The sequence below is a fragment of the Falco naumanni genome, chromosome Z, assembly GCF_017639655.2.
Source record: "Falco naumanni isolate bFalNau1 chromosome Z, bFalNau1.pat, whole genome shotgun sequence".
NCBI lineage: Eukaryota > Metazoa > Chordata > Aves > Falconiformes > Falconidae > Falco > Falco naumanni.
This window is the reverse complement of record NC_054080.1, coordinates 75,101,913-75,126,034: the sequence shown is the minus strand read 5'-3', so window position 1 is coordinate 75,126,034 and position 24,122 is coordinate 75,101,913. Positions and strand designations below refer to the sequence as shown.

Sequence of the window (24,122 nt, the reverse complement as noted above, 5' to 3'; positions counted from 1 at the left end):
GTCTTGAATGTTGTTTCAAGGAGGTGACACGACTGCACGCTAGTTATGACTCTGCAAACAAGGCAAACGTGTGTCAGATGAACCACCAGAGATGGTTCCTTGCTGAGTCAACCACAGGGAGCTCTGCCTTTGGAGTCAAACCTGCAAAGGGGCAGCTGAAGGAGATCTAATTCTGGAAGAGCATAACACGGTGACTTTGCACACTTCCAGAAAATTATTTATGAGTCAAATTGTTTCCAGGATCAGGCTCCAAGGCCTTTCAGTAACAGAACCTGGGGGGAGTTTTCTGTTGGAAACGTGTCTCCATTTAAAGTAAAACATGAAAGGAAATGTGTCAGTTCCTCAGCCCTTGCAGTGAAATCCTCTCTGGCAGGAAGGTTTTGAATCTGGCCTTTGTGGCTTCCTGCCAGCTTTATTTCCAACTCCTTAATGGCCTACTTAGGTTCACACTGTGCCATGAAATCTGTGACTCCAAGGAGCTCCTTGACACAGGCTGGCTGTGACCCAGGTCTGCCAGGCTGCAATGCCAGGAAGCCCCCTGGGCAACTTGATTTCCACAGCTTGAAGACCATCTGCCAGCGTTGGGTGCAGAGGAGGGATAGCTCAGCCGCTAGACCTGTACTGTGGTCAAGACACTGCCTTGGCTGTGGGATCATCTCCTCCGTGAGGTGATCCTGAAGCTGCATTCTTTCAAAGTGTTTGCAGCTGCCAACTAATATGGAAATTAATTTTCTGAGGTTTTGTCCTCTGCATGTTTGAATTCCATGGGTGAAATTCAACCTTCAGTTTTACTCAGGAGTTCCTTTAAATCATGTTTTGGTTTAGGAACATCACAAGTATTTTCTCGGTAAGAACTGAAAAAAACCTCAGCATTTCAGAACACTGTAATTTCCCACGATAGAGAAAGTCTGACTTGTCAACAGCTTTGACTAAAGATCTTCATGGACCTGATCTGCTGGCAACATGAACTGGGTGGTTTTCAGTGGTCACCTTTCATCCATAAACCAAACAGAGGTTAGAGACTTCCTGGGTCCAGAGCTGCTGCATGTGTCCTGAATATGAAAGGCATTGTAGTTAATGTATGTAAAAGACTATGCAGCATAAATGACTTATTAAGCCTGGTGATTTGAGACGGGGAAAGTGCATTTGATTTGCACAGAACCTGCCAGTAGCATATTAGGGTGGGTGTTGCCACTATGTATTGATTTGTAATCTTTCCTTGAATTATTGCAATGTAGACTACATGCAGCAGCAGGACCAGAAAGCAGGAGGGAGACGTACAATGATGTCAGGGTAGGGACAATAAGCACCTCTTCTGGTTCTAAGCCTATTTCTGCAAAAAGCCATTCATGAGGCTGACATTGCATGTCGCTGCTTCCCAGCTGATTGCTTATATGCCCAAGGATTTGCAAATAACCAAAATTAAGGAGAGGACTGTGAGAGCTCTGGAGTGTTTCCATAAGAGTCCGTTGATTAGGTGTGAAAGTGGAGGCAGCCAAAAAGCCAGCCTAATGTAATATGTTGAAACCTGGCAGTGAGTTTCATTAATCCTACCCCTCATTTTAGTCAGCTGTGGCTCGTAATTTCTAGAGTCCAGTGTAGACTGAGGCTTAGGAAATCTAGAAGACCATCTAGAAAGAGCCAAGCCTTGAAGGTGTGAGTGGGTGGTGAGGCACTAAAAGACTTTAGGTGGTGATACAAGCACTCCCCTAACTGTACGGGGCTGCACGTCTTGTCTGGGGCTGCTTATTTCCAATAAGTCCTGGCAAAAGTTCAATTTATTAAACCCGTAATACCATGGTTTATGAAGAGGACTAACCTTGCTCATAAATTACTTCAGATCCCATGCTGTAGACGGCTGGAGATGCCTAAAAGGGATAGTCTCCCATCAACGTATGCATGATGCTCCTGAAAGTTAGCTCTTCCAGTCCTGTAGTCTGCTGCAAGGGTCAAATCTGGGTCCATTCCTCACATTCAGTGGAGCTGCACTGCTAAGCACTAGGATGTGGACCATGGGGACCAAGACTGTCCAAATCCCAGAGCCTGCCCTGGGGTGCTCAGGCACAGCAGCTATTAGTCTCAGCCATCTCTCAGCATGTTGCCATTTTCTGGACAGAGTAATTTCTCTCTCTTGCAGCCACAGTTCTCCCTCGACATGTCTTTCAGCCTCAGGTATTTAATTTGATCTATGTACAAGCAAACAACGGAAGTGTTTGGACTGTCTTCATTGTTTTAAGTGCCACAGCTTCACTGTGGCACTCAGCTCTTGGGGACGTGGGAGCCACATGGTGGTTTTTGAGTCTTCTCTATAGAGCCAGGAGGAGAACATCTGTCCTTCAGCTCTCGGTCCCACAGTGAGGAGCACTAGTCCTTGTCCTCCCACGCAAGTCTTGTCTTCTTCCAAGGTGCAGGGAAGGCTGCACCAACAGTTATTTCAGCCAGATAAGAGGGACGTTCGGCAGAAACTAGAAGGAAACCCAGCAACTTAACAAAGCTTAGAAAGTATTTTAGACAGTGAAAGCCACAGGAGTGAGGTTTACTTTACTTAGTAACTTAAGGCCATCCATGTTAGCCATAAAACCTATAGAACAGGTTCTTGTAACAAAGCTAGGTGAGGCAGTAAATGTTTCTTTAGGGTGAGGCAGTTGCAGAGAAAGGCCAGTAAGGAAAAGAAAGGGAAACACAGACAGAGGCTCAGTGTATTGCCTTACTGCTGTGGCTAGGCTGCATTGCCGCAGCTGGTGTGAAGGTTTGAGCCTTTCACTAAAAAGAGAGTTTCTGTTATGTAGGCATAGATCAAAGGTACACAGATGCTTTGTCCTCATTTAGTCTCAGAGAGAACAGGGAAGTGGGAAAGTACAATCAGAGGTGGGTGTGTTGTCCCTGAATAGCTGGCGGTTATTGTCCCTTCCCGGTGCAAAGTCTGCAGGGTACCTGTGAAGGGAGAACTGAGGAGCTGAGAAAGACTTGAGAACTATTGTGTGTGGAGTCTGACATCAGCTCTGGCAGCTGCTGGAAGTTGGCCCTCCTGGTATGAAGCAAGACTCCTGAATACACTCAAACCAGCTTTGCAGGAACCTGATGCTGCGCTGTGGAAAGCCATGTCCGCCAGTGCGTGCAAGGGCACGTCCAGATCCATCACACTCGGACTTGCAGGAGACTTCAGAGAGCAAACTCCCTCCCAGAGCTCACCACAAAACATGCAAGAGGCCAAGCTGCAGTGTGTCCCTGCCACGCTGCTCCAGCCATGGAGCCTTTTGAGCCAGGCACCTGCCGGGCAGGAGGGCTGGGCAGTGGCGGGGGCTGGGCTGGCAGGGCCAGGTGAGGGTAAGGGGCGGGTAGGAGCTGCACGCAGTGGAAATCCCCTTAACACAGAAGCTTCATGGTGAGGCCGAGGGGTGGTTTCAGAGGAAGAACTGAATGCGCCTCATGGACAGACGAGATGTGTCACGCAGTAGGCTGGAAGATCGGGGTGGTCTCTTTCCTCTGTGAACAGAGGCAGCACAGACTGAGAGGGGGACAAGGGAAGTGTCTCTTATCTAAAAAAGCCTCTTACATGACTTCTGATGATTTTTGCTGTGATTAAATAATAAGAGGTGCCTGTGGTCAAGGGCAGCATCTTCAAGCAGTGGCAGTGCTTGAGTAGGTCAGGATTTATTTGGAGTTAAGTGTGAGGACTGAGGCTGGAACAAGATCTCTCAAACTGATGCAATGCCAGACATCCTTGGCCTTATCCTGCACAGCAAGAACGCAGTAGCTTGGGAAAATAAAACAAACTTTAAAACAAAATGCTGTGCTTTTTACTGGAAGGGTTAAGTGTGAAGGTACGTACTACCCACCAGCTCACAAAATTAGTTAGGAATGACTCAGAAACCAAGTGTGAATGGGTGGCATGTGAAGGCACTTAGTGCAGCACAAAAATGGACTCAATATAGGTCAGTAAAAATGAAAATTCAAGTCCTAATCCTGTGGTTTTTTCACACTGCAGACAGGAAGATCCTTCCTGACTTCAGTAAGAGATTTGCCTGTGTAAAGACTAGAACAAAGTGAAAAGCAGGGTGCCAGAGGTGATCGAGCAAGTTTAAGGGCTTTAATGAAGGTTCTTTTCTGAGGCAGTTCAATCTGGCTGCCCTGTCCCCAGTCTGGCTGCACTGTCCTCAGCACAGCTGCGGCGGCGACTGCCCCATGTAGGTCAACTGTGATGGGCTCTTTGTCTATCAATGCTCTGAAGAAGAAAGTATCTTCTGAAGTCCTTTAATGTCCACTCTGATCCCAAATCCCTTTTATTTCTTCACTTTCATATTGCAATTTAGCACAGCTGCACTGGGACGTCACAAAGGGCTGCAAAAACAACTTTGAAATTGGCTTTCAGACAATAGGAGAGGAAATGCAGGGCCCATGAGTCAATGACAAATTTCATCTTGGATCAGGATCTAGGGTCAAACCAGCATCCTTTCTGCAGAACCAGCAGTGAGGGGGCTGCTTGGACTCTGCTTTTATCTTCCCTGGTCACCTGATGAACTCCCTAGTGAAATAGGAGGGATGTATATAACTTCCTATGGCCAATGCACACTGCCTTGGGCTGGATCAGCAGCTGGGTTCTTGTCTCTGAAATTTAATCAGGGAGAAGGAGGTCTCGTAGTGGGCTCAGACTCTGCTCTACCTCCTCCGTTTGTATGCTTCAATCTGTAAAGGATGCCTGGTGGGTTAGCCTCAGTGACCTGTCAGTGTGGTCAGGATGGTAGCAACGACTGTCCTCTCTTCCCATCTCAACCTGCAAATGCTTCCCAGTGTTCATCACACTCAAGGCTGAAGGGAGTGCTGTCTGATCATGTGAAAAGCGGTCTGAGTAACCACTGAAGGAATAGCTACAGCAGCCACCTGCACTGCTCTTTCTGCATTTAGAAATGTGTTAGCTGGATTCCTCCAAAGATCGGCCGAGGCACTGTCAGGGAGCAGGCAGAGCAGGGCTGCCCTATGAGAGAAGACAAGCTGGGAGCTGAGGGTGGCCCCAGCCCAGGCAATGCCCTCATTGACCAGGGTGCAATCCTGCAGCATCTGGTTGCGGGGGACAGGGCAGGATGGTAGTAAGGGGGACAATCCTGACTATCTGAGACAAGGTGAGGCAGTGAGCCAGGCCCAGGGTCTATCTAGGAACCAGGTCCAGGGTCTATCTAGTGAGCCCAGTTCAGGGGTGGCGGGAGGCAGGGCTGAAGACAAGACTGTACCATATGTCCAAGGTAATCCAGGAGACAGAGCTGGATAGGTCCATCTGGGAAACTAGGACAGATGTCAGACTGGAGACTGCTACTCCTATAACGTACCTCAGACAAGGACTGAAGGCCCTTGGCTGGGTTTAAATGAGATCCTGAGCCCTGGACAGTGGGTGTGGATGAAGATGCCAGGTGAGGTCAAGACCCTTAAGGCATAATTAGGGCCCTGACCAGCACGGAAATGTTGAGCTGTGCCAGGCATGAGCTGCAGTGAAGTCCATAGACTCCTCTGGACCTCCTCCACTCTTCATAGTAGCTTAAACTTTATGGAGACAAAAAACCTACCGTAGTTGTGTGAGACCTTAGTGAACAGGGTGCATTGGTTTGGAGTCTGCCACCACTCAGCAGTGCTCTGCCCTCCCCTTCACTTCTTCCTGCCTGGCAGCAGCTTCAGGCACTGAGCTGAATGGGAAGAGAAGGCAGTGTAGTTGAAGGAGATAACAAAGAGACAAGACCTTTAGATCCCCTTCTTGGCCTGTCTGTGAGCAATGGCATGAGGTCATCAAGCCATGCCACCTCTGCACCAACATGATGAGGACACTGACCACAGCGATGATTAACTGCTCTGTAACGGGATGATACCAGGCAGAAGGAACAGCATAGGAAAACACAACCAGTGACCACATTTTCCTAGAGATTTTCCTGGAATACCCAACATGTGATGGGATCCTGGAATTCACTTCATTATTGCTGCCAAGAGGGGGTTGAGGGGTTACATATGTAAGAAATTCCCAAAGCTGTTAAAAAGAAAAGGAAAAAAAAAAAAGAAAGAAAGGAAAAAAAAAAAAAAGAGGCTTGTGGGTTGTATAAAGATCTTTGTATTTCTGGTGTTTGGCCAGCCCTTTACCTCTGGGAGTCAGGACGAGATCTTTACAGGGAGCAGATGAACATGAGTTACATGAGTTTATTAAACGTGTCCTTGAGCACATTCACAGCCCTATTGTCACATTTCTGCATATGGCATCTTGTGTGTCCTTTCAAATTGCATTGCTGCAGTTAAATAAAGTGCCATTGAACCGCACTCCCACCGCCTCCTTGCAAGGCTTTATCAAAGGACCTGGGGAAGCTGTTTCTGCTTCTCAGCTGCTTCATCAGCCTGTACCTTATGCTACACAGGTGAAATTGCCAGTTTTCCTGCAGGATCGCCAGTGTTTTGCTAAAATTTGCTTTGGGCCAGGTTGTCCAGCTACTAGAAACTAAAATGTCACTAAGCCAGTGATATAAACTCAGTTGGTCAATACCTTGCCATACGCTGCCTTTTCTGGGTGTCACCCTTTAGCCCCTGTAATCTAGCCACAAAAGCAGAGTGTCTCTTATTTCCAGTGACTCGTATGGTGAGGAGATGATTTGTTTGCTCAGTGAACAAAGGTAGGGACCATCTGCTGAGTTTTGCCCGTGGTCGGACGTCACAGGCAGGCTTCTGAAAACACCCCCAAAGTCACAGCTCATTCGCCATATCTGGACTTGTGTAACTGTGGCGCAATGAGCACTATTCTTAGGGGCAGTATTTTGGTGGAGTCACACCTCCAGGAGGTGTGAATCTAGCCCCTGAAAAGAGCAGATGAGAATAATCCCTCACCCACAGACCGCACTGCTCTGGTGTCAAACTTTGCATCTGTGGAGCTTGAGGCTGACAGTGGGTAACAGCGCCCAAGCCTGCTCGTTTAGGACACAGGCGTGTGCAAGGGCTGCCCACGGTCAACCAGAAGTCTAAGGCAGATCTGGGAGTAAGTGTAAAGCTCCCAACTCCCGTTTTTGTGTTTGCCTCATAATGCTGCTTTTCTTAGATGTTCGATTTTTATAAATCTGTAGGAGAATCAGAAGTTCTGCTAAGGTCTCTTAATTGCTGCTTCAAAGATATTTCCTCTCTGTCACTTTTCCCTTATGGGAGTCTCCCTCACTGAAGGCAGAACATGAGGGAGGTAAGGCAGGTGATGCATGAGAGGCATTGCTTATAAGGTGATGGCTGCATATGGAATGTTTAACACACTGAGTGCCGCAGATTCTCGTGGTACCCCTGCCACCCCAGAGCCAGGTTCTGGTACAGCTGTAAAGTAGCAAAAGGGTGCAATGGTGGTAAGCATCACAGAGTAGGATAAAATCAAGAGCAGAGGCCAACTGAGGTTTCTCTGTAATCAGCCAAGAGCCCAAGCTGTCAAAGCAGGCAGCCCTGGTGTATTGCATGAAAACATAAATGCTATCTTAGACAGAGCTTCTACTGTATCCATGATGCAGGAGTGCAGAGCTTTGAATAGGAAAGGCTGAAGTTTTCCCCAGTTTGCTTTTATCATTTAATATTGATACTCCTTTAGCCCCTCAGGGCCACGAACAAGTTACTTGTTGAATTAGAAATGTTCATAGTGATTATGAGGACGTCTTTTTTTTCTGGTGCTTCACTTTAATTATGGATTCTAGAATAATGGGATCTGCTATAATATTCCCTGTCCTTATCCTGAGGTTCGTAGTGTCCCAGCCTCCCAAAAGACAGTGTGTGTCAAACAATGTCACAATCCTGAACTACTACAGAGAAAATATTGGATGTCCATATTCCTGCAGTTGAGCATTTGAAAGCTGTTATGTCTGAGGTTTTTACCATGTCTAATGGCAATAGGAAACAAAATGAATGGCTCTGGTTCATTCAGTGGTTTTCCTGACGTAATTAATGGACAGAAATAGAAGGCAGGAATTGAAAGAAACCACTCCCATTCTTTTCTTATCCCGCTCTGAGATTTTTGCAGACAAAGATCTATAAACTTTATATGAGTGTTTACTGAGTAGTTTTTCCCATGTTCTGTGTGACCCTCTCAAATCTGTTGACGCAGAAAGGTCGGGTCCCCTGTACTTATTTTTTTCCTGCAGCTACTGTCTGCTCTTTTTTAAAGTGTCAGTGATACTTTTTTTCAGATTAGTGGCAGGTAGCATCTTTAGATCTAGCTTTTATTTAAAAATCTGCCAGACTCTGTCTGCTGGACACAGACTTCTCAACAGTTTAGTTCTCTGTATGTTGGGTTTGCAAAGGATGCCAGTATTCCATCGTTTCTGTTTCAGCAGTGTCTCCGGAGCCTGTGTGCAGCACATGTATCCCGTGGTGAAGAATTTTGAAATAAACCAAATCAAACTATGCGTCATGACATTTAGTTCACATGCAGAGTTAACCACACCCGGAGATGGCTCCATGATGCCAGGAGACAGGCAATATTGTTCATATGGTGATCACTGATAAACATCTTTTCTTGCTAGAGGATTTGGCTAGCTCTTCCATAAAGGGCGTTTCCATCTCTGCTCTTTCAGAGACTTATTCTTTGGCTTGTACAAGAGGTAAAACATGAAGTTAATGCTGAAGAATGTTGTACTTTGTGGCTGCGCATAGCAAAACCCAGCAACTGCCTAAAATGGAATCGTTTTCCCCATACACACTTTACAGTGGTGATCTTAAATAATCATCTTAATGGTGGAAACATGCTGATGTGTGTCAGTTTAAATGTTGAGATCCCTGATGAATGCATGGATTGGAAGTGGGCTGTGATTCATACTTAGTGGGTCCTGTCTTCCCACCAGCTTAGCAGTATCTAAAGGCTATCACAATACTACTATCACCATTTTCTCTTTGGTCAAACCAGCAAATCTATTACCGAATGAAGGGTCACTGCATAATATCTGCCTCCTTGTACTGTCACACCTTAGGGTCCCTGGCAGGTGGTTAATAGGCATCTTCTGGAGAGCTTCTCGGGGGGAAATTTTAGATATACTGGCAACAGATGGCATGCATGCTTCCAGGACTAAACCTGGGTAAGAGCTTAATGAACTTCATATGAAAAGAGGATCTGGTACACCTAAAAGCTGAAGGGGCAGCCCACATTTATGGGCTTGGTGTGATGGATTGAGCCTGATTATCAGGTGGCAAGAACTGGACCAGAGTGCTCTGATCTTCAGGGAAGAAAATACCCAGTTCTGTGATCCCGAGCTTTGGTCTTTTTTGTGATCTGAAGAAGACAGATGGGGAGGAGCCATGGCTTGTGGCTGGAGGGAACATCTGCAATTAGAAAAAGAAACTGGAAACAGGGAACAAAACTGCAACTTGCTTACTGAAATGGTAAGATCTTTTATTAGTGGCTGTTTACACAACCCCACATTCAAGTGATCTTTGTGGAATAGAAACAAGCTACGTCTCCAAGTTGCTGTGCTGAATCAGCTGAAAATAATAGTAACATGTTCTGCTCCTGGGAGGACCTATAGCTTCTGTGGGGTTGTCCAGCCAAATGGTGCTTCCAAATCTCAGACAAGTTATTGACAACTGACCTAGCGGGTATTTCCTAACACTGCTTTGTAGATGGTACCCACAAAATTGTTGTGTTCTGGTTACAGTTTTTAATTCTATTTGTGCATTGTCTAAGTAAGAACATTATTAATAAGGGAAAAATGTGTCTCTCTGTGAGCAAGTACATATACCTGTATCTACCTGCAGTTGCACTGACATAAACTGAGCATCATGTTTTCACCAGTTCCGAGAGGAATTCTGTCTGTTTATCCAGACTCGGCATGATTGGATTGTGTGGGGGAAAGGAAATGTTTTTTGAGCTGCTCTTGGAAACAATGCTATTGCTAAATATAAGCAAGTAAAAACAGAGTTGAAATGGGTCGTGCTGTAATTTTGTTTCCTGTTTTACCAAACCTGTTTATTTTCCTTTTTTTTTTTCCCTACAGAACAATTCAATTAAAACATCGAAATACAACTTCTTCACTTTCCTGCCTCTCAACCTGTTTGAACAGTTTCAGCGAATAGCCAATGCTTACTTTCTTTTCTTGCTGATTTTGCAGGTATGAATTCACTGGGCTGTTTCTAGCAGAGCATGTTTTCTATTGTCAGAGCTTGTTTATGTATTGATAGTTGTAATAAAGTGCAAGCTATATCCCTGTTGTGAGTTAGCATCTTAGTAAAACCTTAAAGTAATAGAAAGCAGAGCAGAAAAGAAAAGCAATTTCCTCTCTTACATTTGGTTATGAGGGTTTGAACTAAATGAAGGAGAAAATTTAATTAAAGTTTTCAGCGAACTCTGTACCTTTTTCATGACCTGTTCTAGTACCCCTTTGTGTCTAAATCAGAGTTCTCCTGGCTATCCTCAGATCTGCATTAATTTTTCCTCCTGTAGTACAAAAGGAAGTTGTCTCTTATCTATAGGTTTAAAGGCAAATTCCATTGGCAGTCTCAAAGAAAATAGCAAGAAGAAAAAAAAAATTGTAATCTCTACTCTTTCCCTGGGAAGGAAGGAGTTAACATCAGGAAGGCTCAAGGTTGGAGCTAGTTCGAACAAAGCTGAATATTGCTGCTCCCTGCTCAGCAGGGTAAGGAAGGTGTCTAATATGGATCCTGCCAGACACTGGCAACACTATTAAACCCTGTGGCTCATAATGGTATGGAGCTGCACTTTGCCCATTGCTGTTGGTAATACTACTCTGTTGGAAAGCTAAACACACTGGAGAAACTGGTATCAGGATTTCTGCCCTTTTGCACTTTGATACAATATGGATAAATGCAGTGTACTCTGATGTTGCTGAGTCATACCGGAATGCACATTACCAAGAAAGGGGGATATTTTTTGTTATTTTTCAAGTATGATATTTTAAATTTGACCATTTCAGTGCACACAAGTTTGCAAAAGTACCTTTTTCAAAACCCCTTTTGTAAATGTCAGCTCAAAAAAGCATGGGCAAAATTTTCTTGGGCCTGTAGCAAACTACATACAAGATTTTTTGCTTATTTACAGGGAATGAATTTGGGAAATTCCAGCCCCTGTATATTTTTCAAGAAATTAGTGAAAGTGCCTTTTCAGCTAAGCTGACAGCACTGTTCCTGTATTGTACTGCACTCTAGCTGTTTGTATATCAAATTCATAGTATTTCAAACTATTTGCCTTAAATTATTCTGCTGCGTCTTTTGCTGAACCATCTAGGAGTGACTGTATACAAAAAAGCACACAGCTTTTTCTGCTGCCTGCACAAAGGTAAACTGAAGAGGGCAAGGGCAGCCATTAGTCTTTTATATTTACATACTCCTCTGTTTAATTTTTCTCCCTCTTCTGCCCACTCACTCCATCCCTGTAGCACTGGGAGTATCTCTTCCAGTATCTGGAGCGGATGTGATGGGTAGGCTGTGGGGAGTCTGCACTCCCCCCCACCCCCTCCTTCTTTGGCACAGCCCAGTAGGACATATATATTCTCAGTTAGGTGTCAAGGCAGCAGTTACATGTCCCTGCAGCCTCCACAGCTGAGTGGTACTGTGCTTGCCCCTGAACATCATTCCTGCTAGCTGGATTTGGTGGTGCCTGTAGGACCTGGGTTGTGACAGTGCAGTGGAAGGACCAGTCCCAAAGAGCAGCACCCTTAAGCAGCTGACTTAGTGGCATAAATGTCAGCTTCATGATGCACATGGAGTTGACGCTGCCCAAATCCAATCTGATGGACACACTGATGCTGGTATCACATCCATCTCTGCCTCACTGAATGCACAACAGGGTCACCTTCAGCTCTTGGGTCCTTTCACTGTTAAAGATGTTTAGGCCGGGGAGATTACTCTGTTGATCTTGGAAGAGCCCGGTCAGCCCTGGCAACAGCTGTGCATTGTGTATTGATATGAAGTTTACTTCAGCAAAATGTGAAAAGTTACTGAAACAAAAACCAGAAGCATTTGAAGGCTCTGCACAGCAGTCTCTGCTGAGATAGCTCTGGGTCTCTCACAACAGGCTTGCCCATGCCACTGCCTCCGAAGAAATCCACTGGGGACTTTGCAATCCTAATTTTACAACCAACAAGAAAGAGCAACCCAACAGTTCCATATTTATAACCTAAATTACAGCTTGTTTTGTAAGCAAAGCATGGGTTCCCTGGCTCTCCCACCTTTATGGGGTCATGTGTAAGGGATAGAGCTGCATTTCTGTCTTCATGCTGTATTCAGGCATCATAGAAATCATAGAAAAATGTCTGCAACTTCCAGAGAAAACAGTTTTTTGCTTCCATCTGTTTGCTGAACTGACAGGAAATTTCTCAGCTCGGGTCTTTTCTTCCTACAGCTGATTCCTCAGATTTCCTCACTGGCCTGGTTTACAACAGTGGTGCCCCTTGTGCTGGTGCTGGCTGTATCAGGAGTCAAGGATGCCATCGATGACTTTGTAAGATCTGTATTGCTGACCTATACTTTGGAGTTTGCCCATGATTCTTTGGCACAATGGCTAAAGCAAACCACTAAAACACAGCCAGTGGCAGGCAGCTGGAGACCTGTTCTGTGGCCAAAATGGGATTAGAGATTAGACCCCCCAAAACTATAGTTCATTACCTAAAAATGAGCTCGAATTTCCAAATTGCTGAGCAGCCCAGAAGCTCCATTAATGTTCCCTGAAATTGCTCAGTGTGTCTGAAAATATGGTCACTGACAGATACCTCTGGACACATACACAAAATTCTGTTCTTAGGCTTCCGCACTAGAGAACTCATCCTCTGCCATCTAGCTGCAATGTAGGTGGGAAAAACATTTTGTAGGAGGTAAGCATTAAACCCATGTGTGGTTTTTCAAACTTGCCCAGCTTTGGCCCCAGTCTGCTCCTGTCAGAGCTAATGGTCAAAGTCCCATTGACTTCACAGGGTAGTGTCAGATCTGAGTTTAGCATCTGATTTTCTCTCATTATTATAATAATTCCAATGCTCTGTGGAGGCTCGGTGCAACTTTGCAAAGTAGGCAGGTAAGAGGTGATGAGGTGCTCTCCCAGGGAGCAATGCCAGAACACCTGCAACCGCTTTCCATATCAGACCAGAGGAATGGATTTCCCTAGTGTTTACAAAACTGTGATGGACAGGACCAACACCAGCTGAGTCAGGACTGTGCAAAGTGACATATAAGGCTCCACCTTCCTTCTTCCCTCCAAGAGCAAGCCCTGTGTTGCCTTGTCGCTCTTCACAGTCTAGCTATGCCCCATGCTACTAGTGTAAACATGGGCTTGACTATAACTTGGCTGTGACTCCATTGTGCCAGACCCATTCAGCCAGCTGGGTGAAAACCTAAAATGTTAATGAACTGCCTACAGCTTTTGTGTGCTTGACTTTCTGGAAACGCCTTTTAATGTACTGATCAAATTTTCAGAATCGACACAAAAGTGACAAACACGTCAACAACCGCCCAGTCCAGGTCCTGATCAATGGCATGTAAGTCCTTTCTCTTTTGTGGCAATTTTGACTGGTAAGAGCGTTTTATTAATGATAATGTTTTTCTGTGTGATTTCCAACAATCACGAAACAATTTAAAATTGAACTGTCTTTCACACCATTAGTTCACTGTGCAGCTCTGGACTATGTGTCTGATTAATGAACCCAAGATGCAGTACAGCAATGTGTGTAGTCATTATGGCTGTGACCTTGCACTAACAAAAGTAAACTCTGTTCCTGCATGTATATATGTTTAAGTGACACTTTGAGAGTATTGTATTATTTTACTCCTTACCTTAGAAGTGACAAGCAAGATTATCTTTCCATGTCCATTTATGTTATAGCATTTATTTCTGCATTAATCAAAACTAGGCATTATCAACAAGTTATTTTAAATTAAGAAGCAGGAATAGCTTCCTCAGACATGTCATAATACTTTGAGTGTGTGTAGCTTTTCTGACTTAAATGTACTCAAAACATTTCAGCTGTGTGCTTTGGACATCGTACTGCTAGCATTGTTCTTTCCTGAAAAAAAAAAAAAAAAAAAAAAAAAGCGCAGAGGCTTGGGCTTTTGTGGCAGACAGAGGAGCTGTTTACTCTCTGTGCATAGGACACAGCTGTACACAGCTGTGTAGTCTCTAGCGACTTCTTTTTCTGTACTATAGATAGCAGTACGTTGTGTAAACTCCAACAGATGATCAAACAGTTAAAAATATAACTGGAAGCTGAAGAATAGGAACATACTTTTTGTGCTTTCTGCTAAGTAAACCAGTGTCTTCATTTACAGTGTATTAGTTACTGTGTCTAGGAAACATACATTGAAACAGAAATTTTCTAGTATTTTGCCTTTGTTCAAAAACTGAAAAGCATAGGTCCTGCCCAGCTCCGACCAACACTGAAAAAGCAAGGCTGAGCTGAACTCAAGCTTGAATACCCAGTCCTGTTTTGATGCAGCTCTTGATCTTTCACTTCTCTAGATTTTGCATATACATCTGTTGTGACTTAGTTACGTTGGCACTTGCAGTTTAGCTGGCCAGATGCATACACACCTTGCTCGGTGCTGTGAAGGCCACTGCACTGACCTCCCTGGCAGCCTGGCCCATGCCAGCCAGGACTGCTTCTCTGGCCCCTAACACCACCTAGAAAAAGCAACACAGCTGGCGATTTTTGCAGGTGTTTGGGAAGTAGGTCATGCTGAGTAGAGAGGGTGTTTTCTGAGGCAACATGGCCATTTAGGAGAAGGCAGAGAGCTGTTAGTCCAGAGGGGACAGTGCACATGGACTGTGCTGCTGTTGTGGGGCTTGCTGTCAACCCTGCATGGGTCACTCCAGCCACTGTTACTGGGGTTTCTTTGGTGTTGTGGTAGTCCCTTAGCTTAGCACGGGTCAGGCCACATCATGGCAGGCCCTGCTCCATTCGATCAACAACCCAAGTCCTGATGGCACCTACCGCCTGGCTTCAGGAGCACAGCTGAGTATCCTGCTTTCCCAAGTGGTGTTTGCTTTATGTGCCTACTTACTAGGAGTTTTCTTGCAGGTTAAAGGATGAAAAATGGATGAATGTTCAAGTGGGGGATATAATAAAACTAGAAAACAACAACTTTGTGACGGTGAGTACAGTTTCTCTCCATCCTGCTCAGTTAGTCTCTGTAATTACACTTACCACTCACAAGAAAATTAGTCAGTCATCATGATAACTGCCTCAGAGACCTGAAGTGTGCAGAAACCGCAAGCCACCTTGCAGTGCCATGCCCTCTGACCATGTGAACTCATGCCAAGTCTGTCTGTCTGTGTTTAGGCCGACCTACTGTTGCTGTCAAGCAGCGAGCCACACAGCCTGACGTACATTGAGACAGCTGAACTGGACGGGTGAGTAAGCCTGGACCCTGGGCGTAATCACCAAATCTCTGGTGACCCTGGGTGCTGCAAGCTTACCTGCAAATAGCTTTGGTAGTAATATATCGATACATATGTAAATACGTAGAATGAACTTTGGCTAGGTACCTTGAAAATAACATACTTGCCCCTTTCAGTGCAAATGTCACGTGAGGAGGGGACTTTACGTTTTATTTTCAGTAACAGTTCCTCTAACACTGATAGTTAGAAACATGTTCCTGCAATATCACAGGTAACTGGCAGAAGCTTTCTGTTTCTTGCATCTCCCTTAGTCTCTTCTCTTAGCCAGATTATCTGGGTGAGATAATCACAATGAATAGCTCCAGTAATCTCCTTTGGACTGCTATACCATAATATTAATGCATGCAAACTGCAATGATTTCCAGACATTTTTTAGTCCAGGGCACAACTGGCTACAAGTCAGAGGGCTGCAGCTGGTTTGTATTCATCAGAATAAACTGGAGATGACCTCATCTTTATGACCCAATTTGCATTACGTTTTCTGCACTGTTTGGAGCTAGCATCTGCTTGAAGGACTAAGCAAGACCAGAAGAGATCAAGAAATTTCGTCTCTCCCAAGACCCTACAGACAGCCCTCTGGACTTTCCCCATCCGATTTCTGCTGAGCGGGAGCTTGTAATCCTTGTACGCACCAGTGCCAGGGGATACTTTTCGGAGGCCCTGAACAAATGTGGTGTTTCTTTGACATTGCGTTCACTGCATTTCAAACTCCCCAGCTAGCTAGTCCCAGGACTGCAGTACCCTTCAGGACCAGAATATCATGAGAGAACTTTCAGAGCTCTCATATATGCTCAGATACCTCAGGGTTCAGTGAGGCATGAGGAGCAGGATAGACAGTGAGATGCTCAGGGAGCTGAGATGCCTGGTCTTGCACTTTGTGGTGAAAATGAGAAGACAGGGCCACATCACCCTCCAGAGTTCCTCTGGACTGCCTGACTTTGCAACTGAGACAACTACGCCCTCTGGTCAAGTGAAAAAAGACACATGATGATCAGATGTCTAAGGAAGAAGTTTGTCCTCAAGAACAGAATTGACTTTCAGGGGGAGCTTTCAGTTCACATATGACTTTCAAGTTCATGTTTTTGTCTCATGTGATTCGTTACAGTGAAACGAACCTGAAGGTGAAGCAGGCATTGTCAGTCACTGCAGAGCTTGGAGAAGATCTTCAGAAACTGACAGAGTTCAACGGTAAGCCTACATGGAAAATTCACTTTCCAGAGGATTTGTCCAAACACCAGAGTCCAGGCAGTGCCTGGGAGTCTTATTTCCAGGCTGTCTACTGCTCCCTGCTAGGGTTCCTCTGGGTGCAGCAGCAGATAAACAGAATGGTCATGTTGCAGCCTGTACAACAGGTGTCAGCAGCATATGTAGAGAAAGGGGTCCCTCCTTGCGTGCAGGTCTTGGTGCCATGCGTGGCTATAACCTGAAGCGGTGTTGGTGGCAGTTTTCCTTCTGGCTGCACACTTCTCTTTAGCATCTGTCTGTACGCGCTGAGATGACCCACCTTGAACTTCAGTGCAAGACCTCCTGTAATTGCACAGTGGAAAATGTTTTCCCAAAACTTTATGCTCAGTTATGACCTCAAAACATTTTTACACTGATGCAGCAATGCTGATGCATAGATTACATTTAGATTCTGAGCACCAGCACTTCCAGACACCATGCAGACCTGAGGACTAACTGTGCACACAGGGCAGGTGACTACTTTCCAACCCAAAGCCTCATCCTGCACGCACCTCTCTCCTCTCTCGGCGCCACAATACAGACTACATTTTAAGATATTTAAAGACAAGCAGTGCAGGTGCAGTTAACAGGCAACATGTCCTTTCTTAGAACTGTTTTGTGTATTAAATATAGAGTAGAATAGAATGAAACAGAACATTTCATTTGGAAGGGACCTACAACGATCATGTTGTCCAGCTGCCTGACACCGCTTCAGGGCTGACCAAAAGTTAAAGCTCGTTACTAAGGGCATTGGCCAAATGCCTCTGAAGCACTGACAGGCCTGGGGCATTGCCCACCTCTCTAGGAAGTGTGTTGCAGTGTTTGACCACCCTCTCGGTGAAGAAATACTTCCTAATGTCAAGTTTGAACCTCCCCTGGTGCACCTTTGAACCACTCCCACACGTCCTGTCACTGGGTCCCAGGGAATATACAGCAGCACATGCACAGAAAGGAGCCAACCCTGTCAAAAACAGAACGCCCTGTGCTGACACATCTTCTGTCTGTGGAGAGAGGATGGGGAAGCAGACCAAGTGGTGTTACTCACGCTACACAGTGCCCTGCTGGCTTAGGTACGAGGGCAGGATTACGGGAAGAGTCAGTACGGAAAGGGGTGGAGTGAGTGCTGCTGTCCGTGGAATGTCTCAAGGACTACAGGCTCTCAGGAAGTATTTTTAGATAAAGAGGAAAAATTATTTTTTAAAAATTATCTTCGAAATAACTAGATGATTTCAGGACAAATGGTGGGGACGTGGCAAAGAGTTAGCATAGCTGGGACTGTCTCTGGTAGAGTCATCCAAAAGCACGGGCTTTTCTTTTGCCTTCTGCACTGAGGTTTTATGCAATAATGTGTGTGGTCTTGGCTGAGTGTCAGCTCAGTACATCAGGATTTCTCCGAAGTGATGGCTGAGGTTTTGAGTGGTTTAGGTCTTGAGAAATGTTTTTACAGGTGCTTTATGTTAATGGTCAGACTGGCATACCTTAATTATTTTCCTGAAGAGGCTGCTCTGTATACCAATTTGTAAGCAAGATCTTAATCCTAAATAATTTTTCAAGCATTTTCTTTGTAATGCTTATCTACAGTCTCGAAAGTCCATAATTAAAAAAAAGTTTCAAAGTCTTTTGGAAAATTGAAACCTTTCTTATCAGATATTTATTTCTCCTGCAAATCTCTATTTTAGTTATGTTGTAAATAAAAGTGGCCTCTTCACAATACTTAAAATGAATAAAATGTTTCCCAGGATGGTTTATATTTGGCAGAGTACTGGGAAGAGCGCCTGGAAACAGACCCAACTTTGCATTTCCCTTAGCAAACCTCTGTAGAAGTATTTAAATATTTATGTAACTCTTTATCTAATTACTTTTTAAGACAGGAAGAGAGGAGAGGGTTGAGCAGCTAATACAGGCACTCAGTGGAATGCTTTAATGTGAGTTACGATGTTTGTTGACATCACAATGGTTCAGATAAGGAAGACGCCTGCAAAACACTAAACTTTATTTGATTTAGGGAACTGGGAGATGAGAAAGAAACAACACTTTTCATTAACTGACTACTTGTCACATGTAGACTTGGAAGTATTTAACTCTTTCAGGTGACGTGCATTCCAGATATCTTCTTGCTGTTAGTGGGAGGAAGAGACAAGAGCAAGTGCCTTGCTGAGGTGTCTTCAGCTGCAGAGTTACTGGGGTCAGGGCAGGTATATTGGGTGAAAATCTAGAGCTTCACACTTTTTTATGATCAGTCTGATTTAGGTGAACCTCTTCTGATCTCAGAATCAGTGCATCAGTAACCCAGATCCACCCACCTGCTGGAAAGCAGATGTGGGTATTGACATGCAAGGTACCCACACGAGTGTCACCCCATAGCTGGCGTGAGGAGAGGCACGGTCTTCCTGGTTGGGGATCATGCCCTGGGTTTGGTTCACCTCAGTCTCATTGTGCTGTGTTTCAGCTTGCACTGCAAAGCTTCTGTTTAATTTGTGCTTTTCAAGGCATTGCAGGGGCTGCAGGATTGTTATTGGATTAGCTGGGTGATAAAACAGAAGATCAGCATAGTTGTCAGTATGAGCTTTGATGTCACATGTGTCACTGAATTTCCTGATTGCTTCATCTTTCAAGTCTGATGATTTGTCTGCCCAAAAGTAGAGCTACTTTTCTGTGGAAAAAACATCCATCCTTGCTTACAAAATTTGCAGTGGTGGAGACTACCACAATGCTTAAAATTGTACTTTTCTTCTGGACTTCTCTGGATTTTGTTTCCAGTCTCTTGAACCTGGTGTGTTTTATCTGAGAACAGCTGGAAGAGCTGTATACTTTACAAATGCTAGTCCTTATGTAGATTCTTGCAGCCTGTGATCAAAATAACTTTCATGTTCCTGCTGATTAACTGAACAGACTTTACTCTTGGGTCCCCTTTCAGTAAGGTGTATTTGTATTTGCCATTTCTTAACACATCCACAGGGGTCTGCTTTGAAACTTTAGATGTCAGGTGCAAATGTTGATTTAAAGAATCATTTTTATACCAAAGTATCTGTTTACAGTTTCATATGACCACATTTTATTACAAGAAACAAATATAGTGTGGAAATAGAAAGAGGCTCTCCAATCACTGAAGAGTGTCAGCTGTGTGGCCGGAGAAGGTAGCAGTATCTTTTTTCTTGTGCCACTGGGACTTAAGTTATATAACAGATGAAATTAAAAAAAAAACAGTGAACAAAGACACCTCACTTAATTACTCTTTTGCAGCCTTCAAGCTATGATTTTTCTCGCTTGGGCTTCTGCAATTTTAAAGAAAATGGAATAGGAATTATGCAAGGTCAGCACTTTAAGCTAAAGTTATCCAGTGACATCCTAGCATTACAAACTTGCTTGTGAAAGGATTAAAAGTATGTTGCTGGTTCAACATTTCTTCTCACCTGCAGAAAAGCTGTGGAAACTTTGTTTTGCACTCTACCAGTAAAAAACTGCTGTGTTCAAAGAATAGGGTAAATCCAAGTTAATTGTGGTCATAATTGGATTATGACACTAATATGGAGAAGGAGCAATATCCCAAAACAGCTGTAAATATAGGATACAGGATGGGAATGACAGAGTCAGGAGTGGAATGTAGCTACAGTGTGAAACGTTCCCTGTCTGGGGAACTGCTGAGAATGCAGTATCGATTGGCATCGTTATGGGCCAACATTTCCATTTTTGTTTTTACCTTCCTATCACAGGTGAGGTCAAATGTGAGGCACCAAATAACAAACTGGATAAGTTCACAGGAACTCTTACTCTTCGAGGAGAGAAATATGCCCTGGACAACGAGAAGATGTTGCTGAGGGGCTGTACTATTAGGAACACAGAATGGTGCTTTGGCCTCGTTATTTATGCCGGTATGTACAAATATTGACATGTGAATTGTGGAGCACGGAAGTACTGGCATGGAATTGCATCACACCCAGTACACACATACACGAAGGAACAAAGTATTTTCCTCTTTGGTAAATATGCTTCTACCAGGTACAGGAAAAAAAGGAAAAAATACATGAGATTAATTGTCTAAACTCCAGGCTAGAAATTATGCAAATTACAGTGGATTTTAATCTGGTATTTTTTATAGGTGTCTATAACAGAAAAGTGGATTGCAAATGCTACATTACAACACCCAATTCCACCTTAAGTGCTCTAGTAAGCGGAAGTAGTCTTTTATTTCAGAAATGCAGGCAGCAGATTACATGAGACAAGTCTTGACTAATCAATAGGAAGAATAAGAGTTAAATATGTTTAAAAATTAAAGCTGAATTAAATCTGCCCTTACTGGCTTACATTGGGCCAATTGGAGTCTTTCTTTTCCCAGGCTTGTTCAAAATGTTTCACTCTGAAGTGTATTTGATTAAAAATTCCACATAATTTCTATGTGATTTTAACCCATATTAGCATATAATGGTCATCAATATTATTGTAAACCATTAGAACTATGCTTTTTATGATTGCAGATCTTCTTTTGCTTCTATACTGCTGTAGACATGTGAGACGATTATAGTATGTCACCAATAACACAGCAGTATCATGTATTCCGTTAAAAGCAATTAAAACTTGAAAGGGAGGATTAACTGTTGAAAGAATAGAGCTGGGCCAAAATCCAGAATTAATGGCTTTATGTGACTCTGTCCATATAATGTAAGGCAAGTGACTTAACCTGCCCAAGTTTCCCACCAGCACTGTAAACTGTATGTACCTGCCTTCAAGAAAACTGTGATGGGTATTTATGCTGTAAAGCACAGTGGGGCCTCAGAGGGAATCGGCTTTAGAACGGCTTGGCTTTATTACTAAAATTAACAAGTGTGTTTCGTCTCCAGGGCCAGACACCAAACTAATGCAGAACAGTGGAAAAACAACTTTTAAACGAACAAGCATTGATCGGCTCATGAACGTACTTGTGTTGGTGGTAAGTCTGATTAATGTGTCTTCATTTCTTCAGATGTATTCATCATTTCCAGATGCTCCACCCCTTTGTCCACACAAATAAGGGAATATCAAAAGTGACTAATGATAAGAAGAGAAATTATGTAATAATTTATTAGCAGCCTGAGTTCTGCAGTGCCTCTGCCAGCCCATCTTGCAAAGCAAGGACCTTTCTTCTGAGCTTTTCATTTGCGCTGCTCTGCATGTTTCTGTGAACATCACTTTGAAGCCTGCAAATGCCTTTTTCGCCTGGTAATTTTGTCATTTTCTATTTAAATAAACATTAGCAGTTCTCGCTCTTCTTCCTGATTTCTTGGCATCTCTGGTGATATCTGCATAGGACTAGGTAATTGAGTTTGTTAATTTACATGACGGCAGCATCTGACTTAACATATTAGGGTAAAATACTAGACATTGTCTCATTAATACTCAGAAACTAGTGTTTTTAGCAGCTGGAAAATTTTAGAACACTAATATAGCAGTTGGTCTCCTCAAATTGGAAAACAGATCTGATTTGAGGGTTAAGTGTGTCAATGGTTTTAACAAATGGCAAATACTTCCAAGCAGAGGTAGTGATTCTTTTACAGACTCTCCCAAGATTTTACTGCTTGGGTTCAAAGGCACTCGGAGAAGGAAGACATACAGTCTGGCACTGCTTTACTCAATGTTGCTTGAAGAGAAGCTCTTTAGTTTCAGGCTTTTATGCAAGTCCATTATGCTTTTTTCATGCATGGTATACCACCTTCAGTTTATGACACTGAGAAGGTCTGGTGGCCACCGTTCCCTTTTCTTCCCTCCTGCTCTTGCTCTCCAGCCCAACCTGAACAGCCAGGCTGAGGCCTGGATCCATCCCCAGGTGCTGGAGCAATCCCTGGTGAAGGTATCCAGCAGCAGTCTGATCATCACAGCAAGGCTATCCTGAGCTCTCCCTGTCTCCATGACTTCATGCCTCCTCAGCACTAAGGCTTACAGCACAAATGTCTCCAGGATGGCACCACTCTTCAGCATTGCCACTTCATCCCAGCCCCTGTCCTGCTTTTTTCTCAGGATCCCAAAGGCTCTTGAGATGGGCCCAGGGACTGGAGATGTTAGTGGACAGATCCAGTTGTGCCTCTGTGAGACTGAAGTTGTACTAAAGCAGGAGTGGTTAGCTCAACTCCCACAGATGTGAAGCAGTGTTCTGAACATCTGTCTGTGAGTATTTGCTGTAAAGCAGTGCCACAACACAGAGAGCCACTCCAGGGTTATCTTCAACCCCTCTTAAGTCCTTGCTCCATGTACAGTAAGGACATGCCCTTGACTTCAGTAACATTACACCAGTCTCTGCCAAGTGAAAATCTTGATTGCCATCATCAGCTTATTTTCCTCAGTGTTCTCTTCCCTTAAGGGGACAGCAAAACCAAAAAAGGTTTGGGCCTCCTAGATTCAAATTTTTACAAATATTTGAAAAACTTTACATTTTTCTTAGGTGTTCTGCTATGCTGTAGCTGGAGATGATGATGGATGGGGGGATCCACAGGGCACAGCAACGGAGTAGAGAAAAACTGAATAGGGAACTTAGAATTTAGCATTTGATTAAGATTTCCCAAATCTCCTTTCACAAGTCAGGGGTCCAACCCAGAGCTTTCAGTCTCTTCATGGACACAAATGAGATGAATTTACGTTCTGGCTCCATTTTTAAAAACTGAGCAAGTTGCAGCCGATTGCATCAGCCTCTGCCTGGCTTCTTGGGCACTGATGGAGCCAAGGGTGTGGTTTCTTCCTCTAGACATTTTTAAGACACCTAACATTTTGGTGCCTAAGTAAAGCTCTGTCCTACACTAAGCACCAGGCTCTCTGCACACCTAAGGGGATGTGGCATCAGGTCCTTCCAGCTCACTGGGTGGTCAAAGGTTACAAAGCACTGTCATAAAAAGAGGCAGTATATTGCACTCCTGAGTTTGGAAATACAAAGCAGCCACAGCTTGCTATAAATAGTTCATCTTCAGTGTAATGAAACTTGTTCCATGTTAACACTGGCAAAGCTATTTTGTGTTTAATTGTCCATAAAACTTCCAGCCACAAAGCAGTGTTTAAGCAGCACTTGCCAAGGGAGTCCTGGATAATGTCGCCCTGGTCTGTCCCAGCAAGGGTTAACCTAGGGTGAACCTTTCCAGATGGCAACCATAGCTGTTTTTTCATGGTTGGAAGTGTTTCTCGGTGATCTGAGAGAGAAGTGAATGTTCCTTCACCAGGGATGCACACGCCAGCTTCAGGAATGCTTTTTCCTCCAAAACTTGCTTTTTAGCAGGCTGGGGGGGAGGACGTTTTTAGAGAAACAGGGCTGTTGCCTTTATCTCTTAAGCTATTGCTTCAAATCCCAGAGCAGAAACCAAAGTGCCAATAAGGAAACTGAGACAGTTTTAATTCACAGTCCAGCAGGAAATGCTTGTCAAAAGTCACCTCCTCTTCACAAAAATCCTACCCACTCTTGCAGAGGATCTTTTGCAGGCAGTGCATGGGCAGGACCCATAGAGGGAGGATGTTCATGCTGAGAAGCCCCATGAGCATGCACAAGCCTATGATCAGGGTG

The 24,122-nt window shown here is 44.1% G+C and overlaps 1 protein-coding gene across 3 annotated transcripts in view; it reads left to right on the top strand.

The window, feature by feature from the left end:
* Window positions 1-24,122, top strand: part of LOC121080882 (phospholipid-transporting ATPase ID-like) — an 86,578-nt gene that overhangs the window by 30,813 nt on the left and 31,643 nt on the right. For all 3 annotated transcript variants that reach the window (XM_040579205.1, XM_040579207.1, XM_040579206.1), the window contains exons 4-11: window positions 9,978-10,091; window positions 12,341-12,439; window positions 13,405-13,466; window positions 15,003-15,075; window positions 15,264-15,334; window positions 16,488-16,570; window positions 20,320-20,478; window positions 21,445-21,533. In XM_040579205.1, coding sequence (XP_040435139.1) covers window positions 9,978-10,091; window positions 12,341-12,439; window positions 13,405-13,466; window positions 15,003-15,075; window positions 15,264-15,334; window positions 16,488-16,570; window positions 20,320-20,478; window positions 21,445-21,533 — 750 coding nt within the window. The remainder of the gene's footprint in view (window positions 1-9,977; window positions 10,092-12,340; window positions 12,440-13,404; window positions 13,467-15,002; window positions 15,076-15,263; window positions 15,335-16,487; window positions 16,571-20,319; window positions 20,479-21,444; window positions 21,534-24,122) is intronic.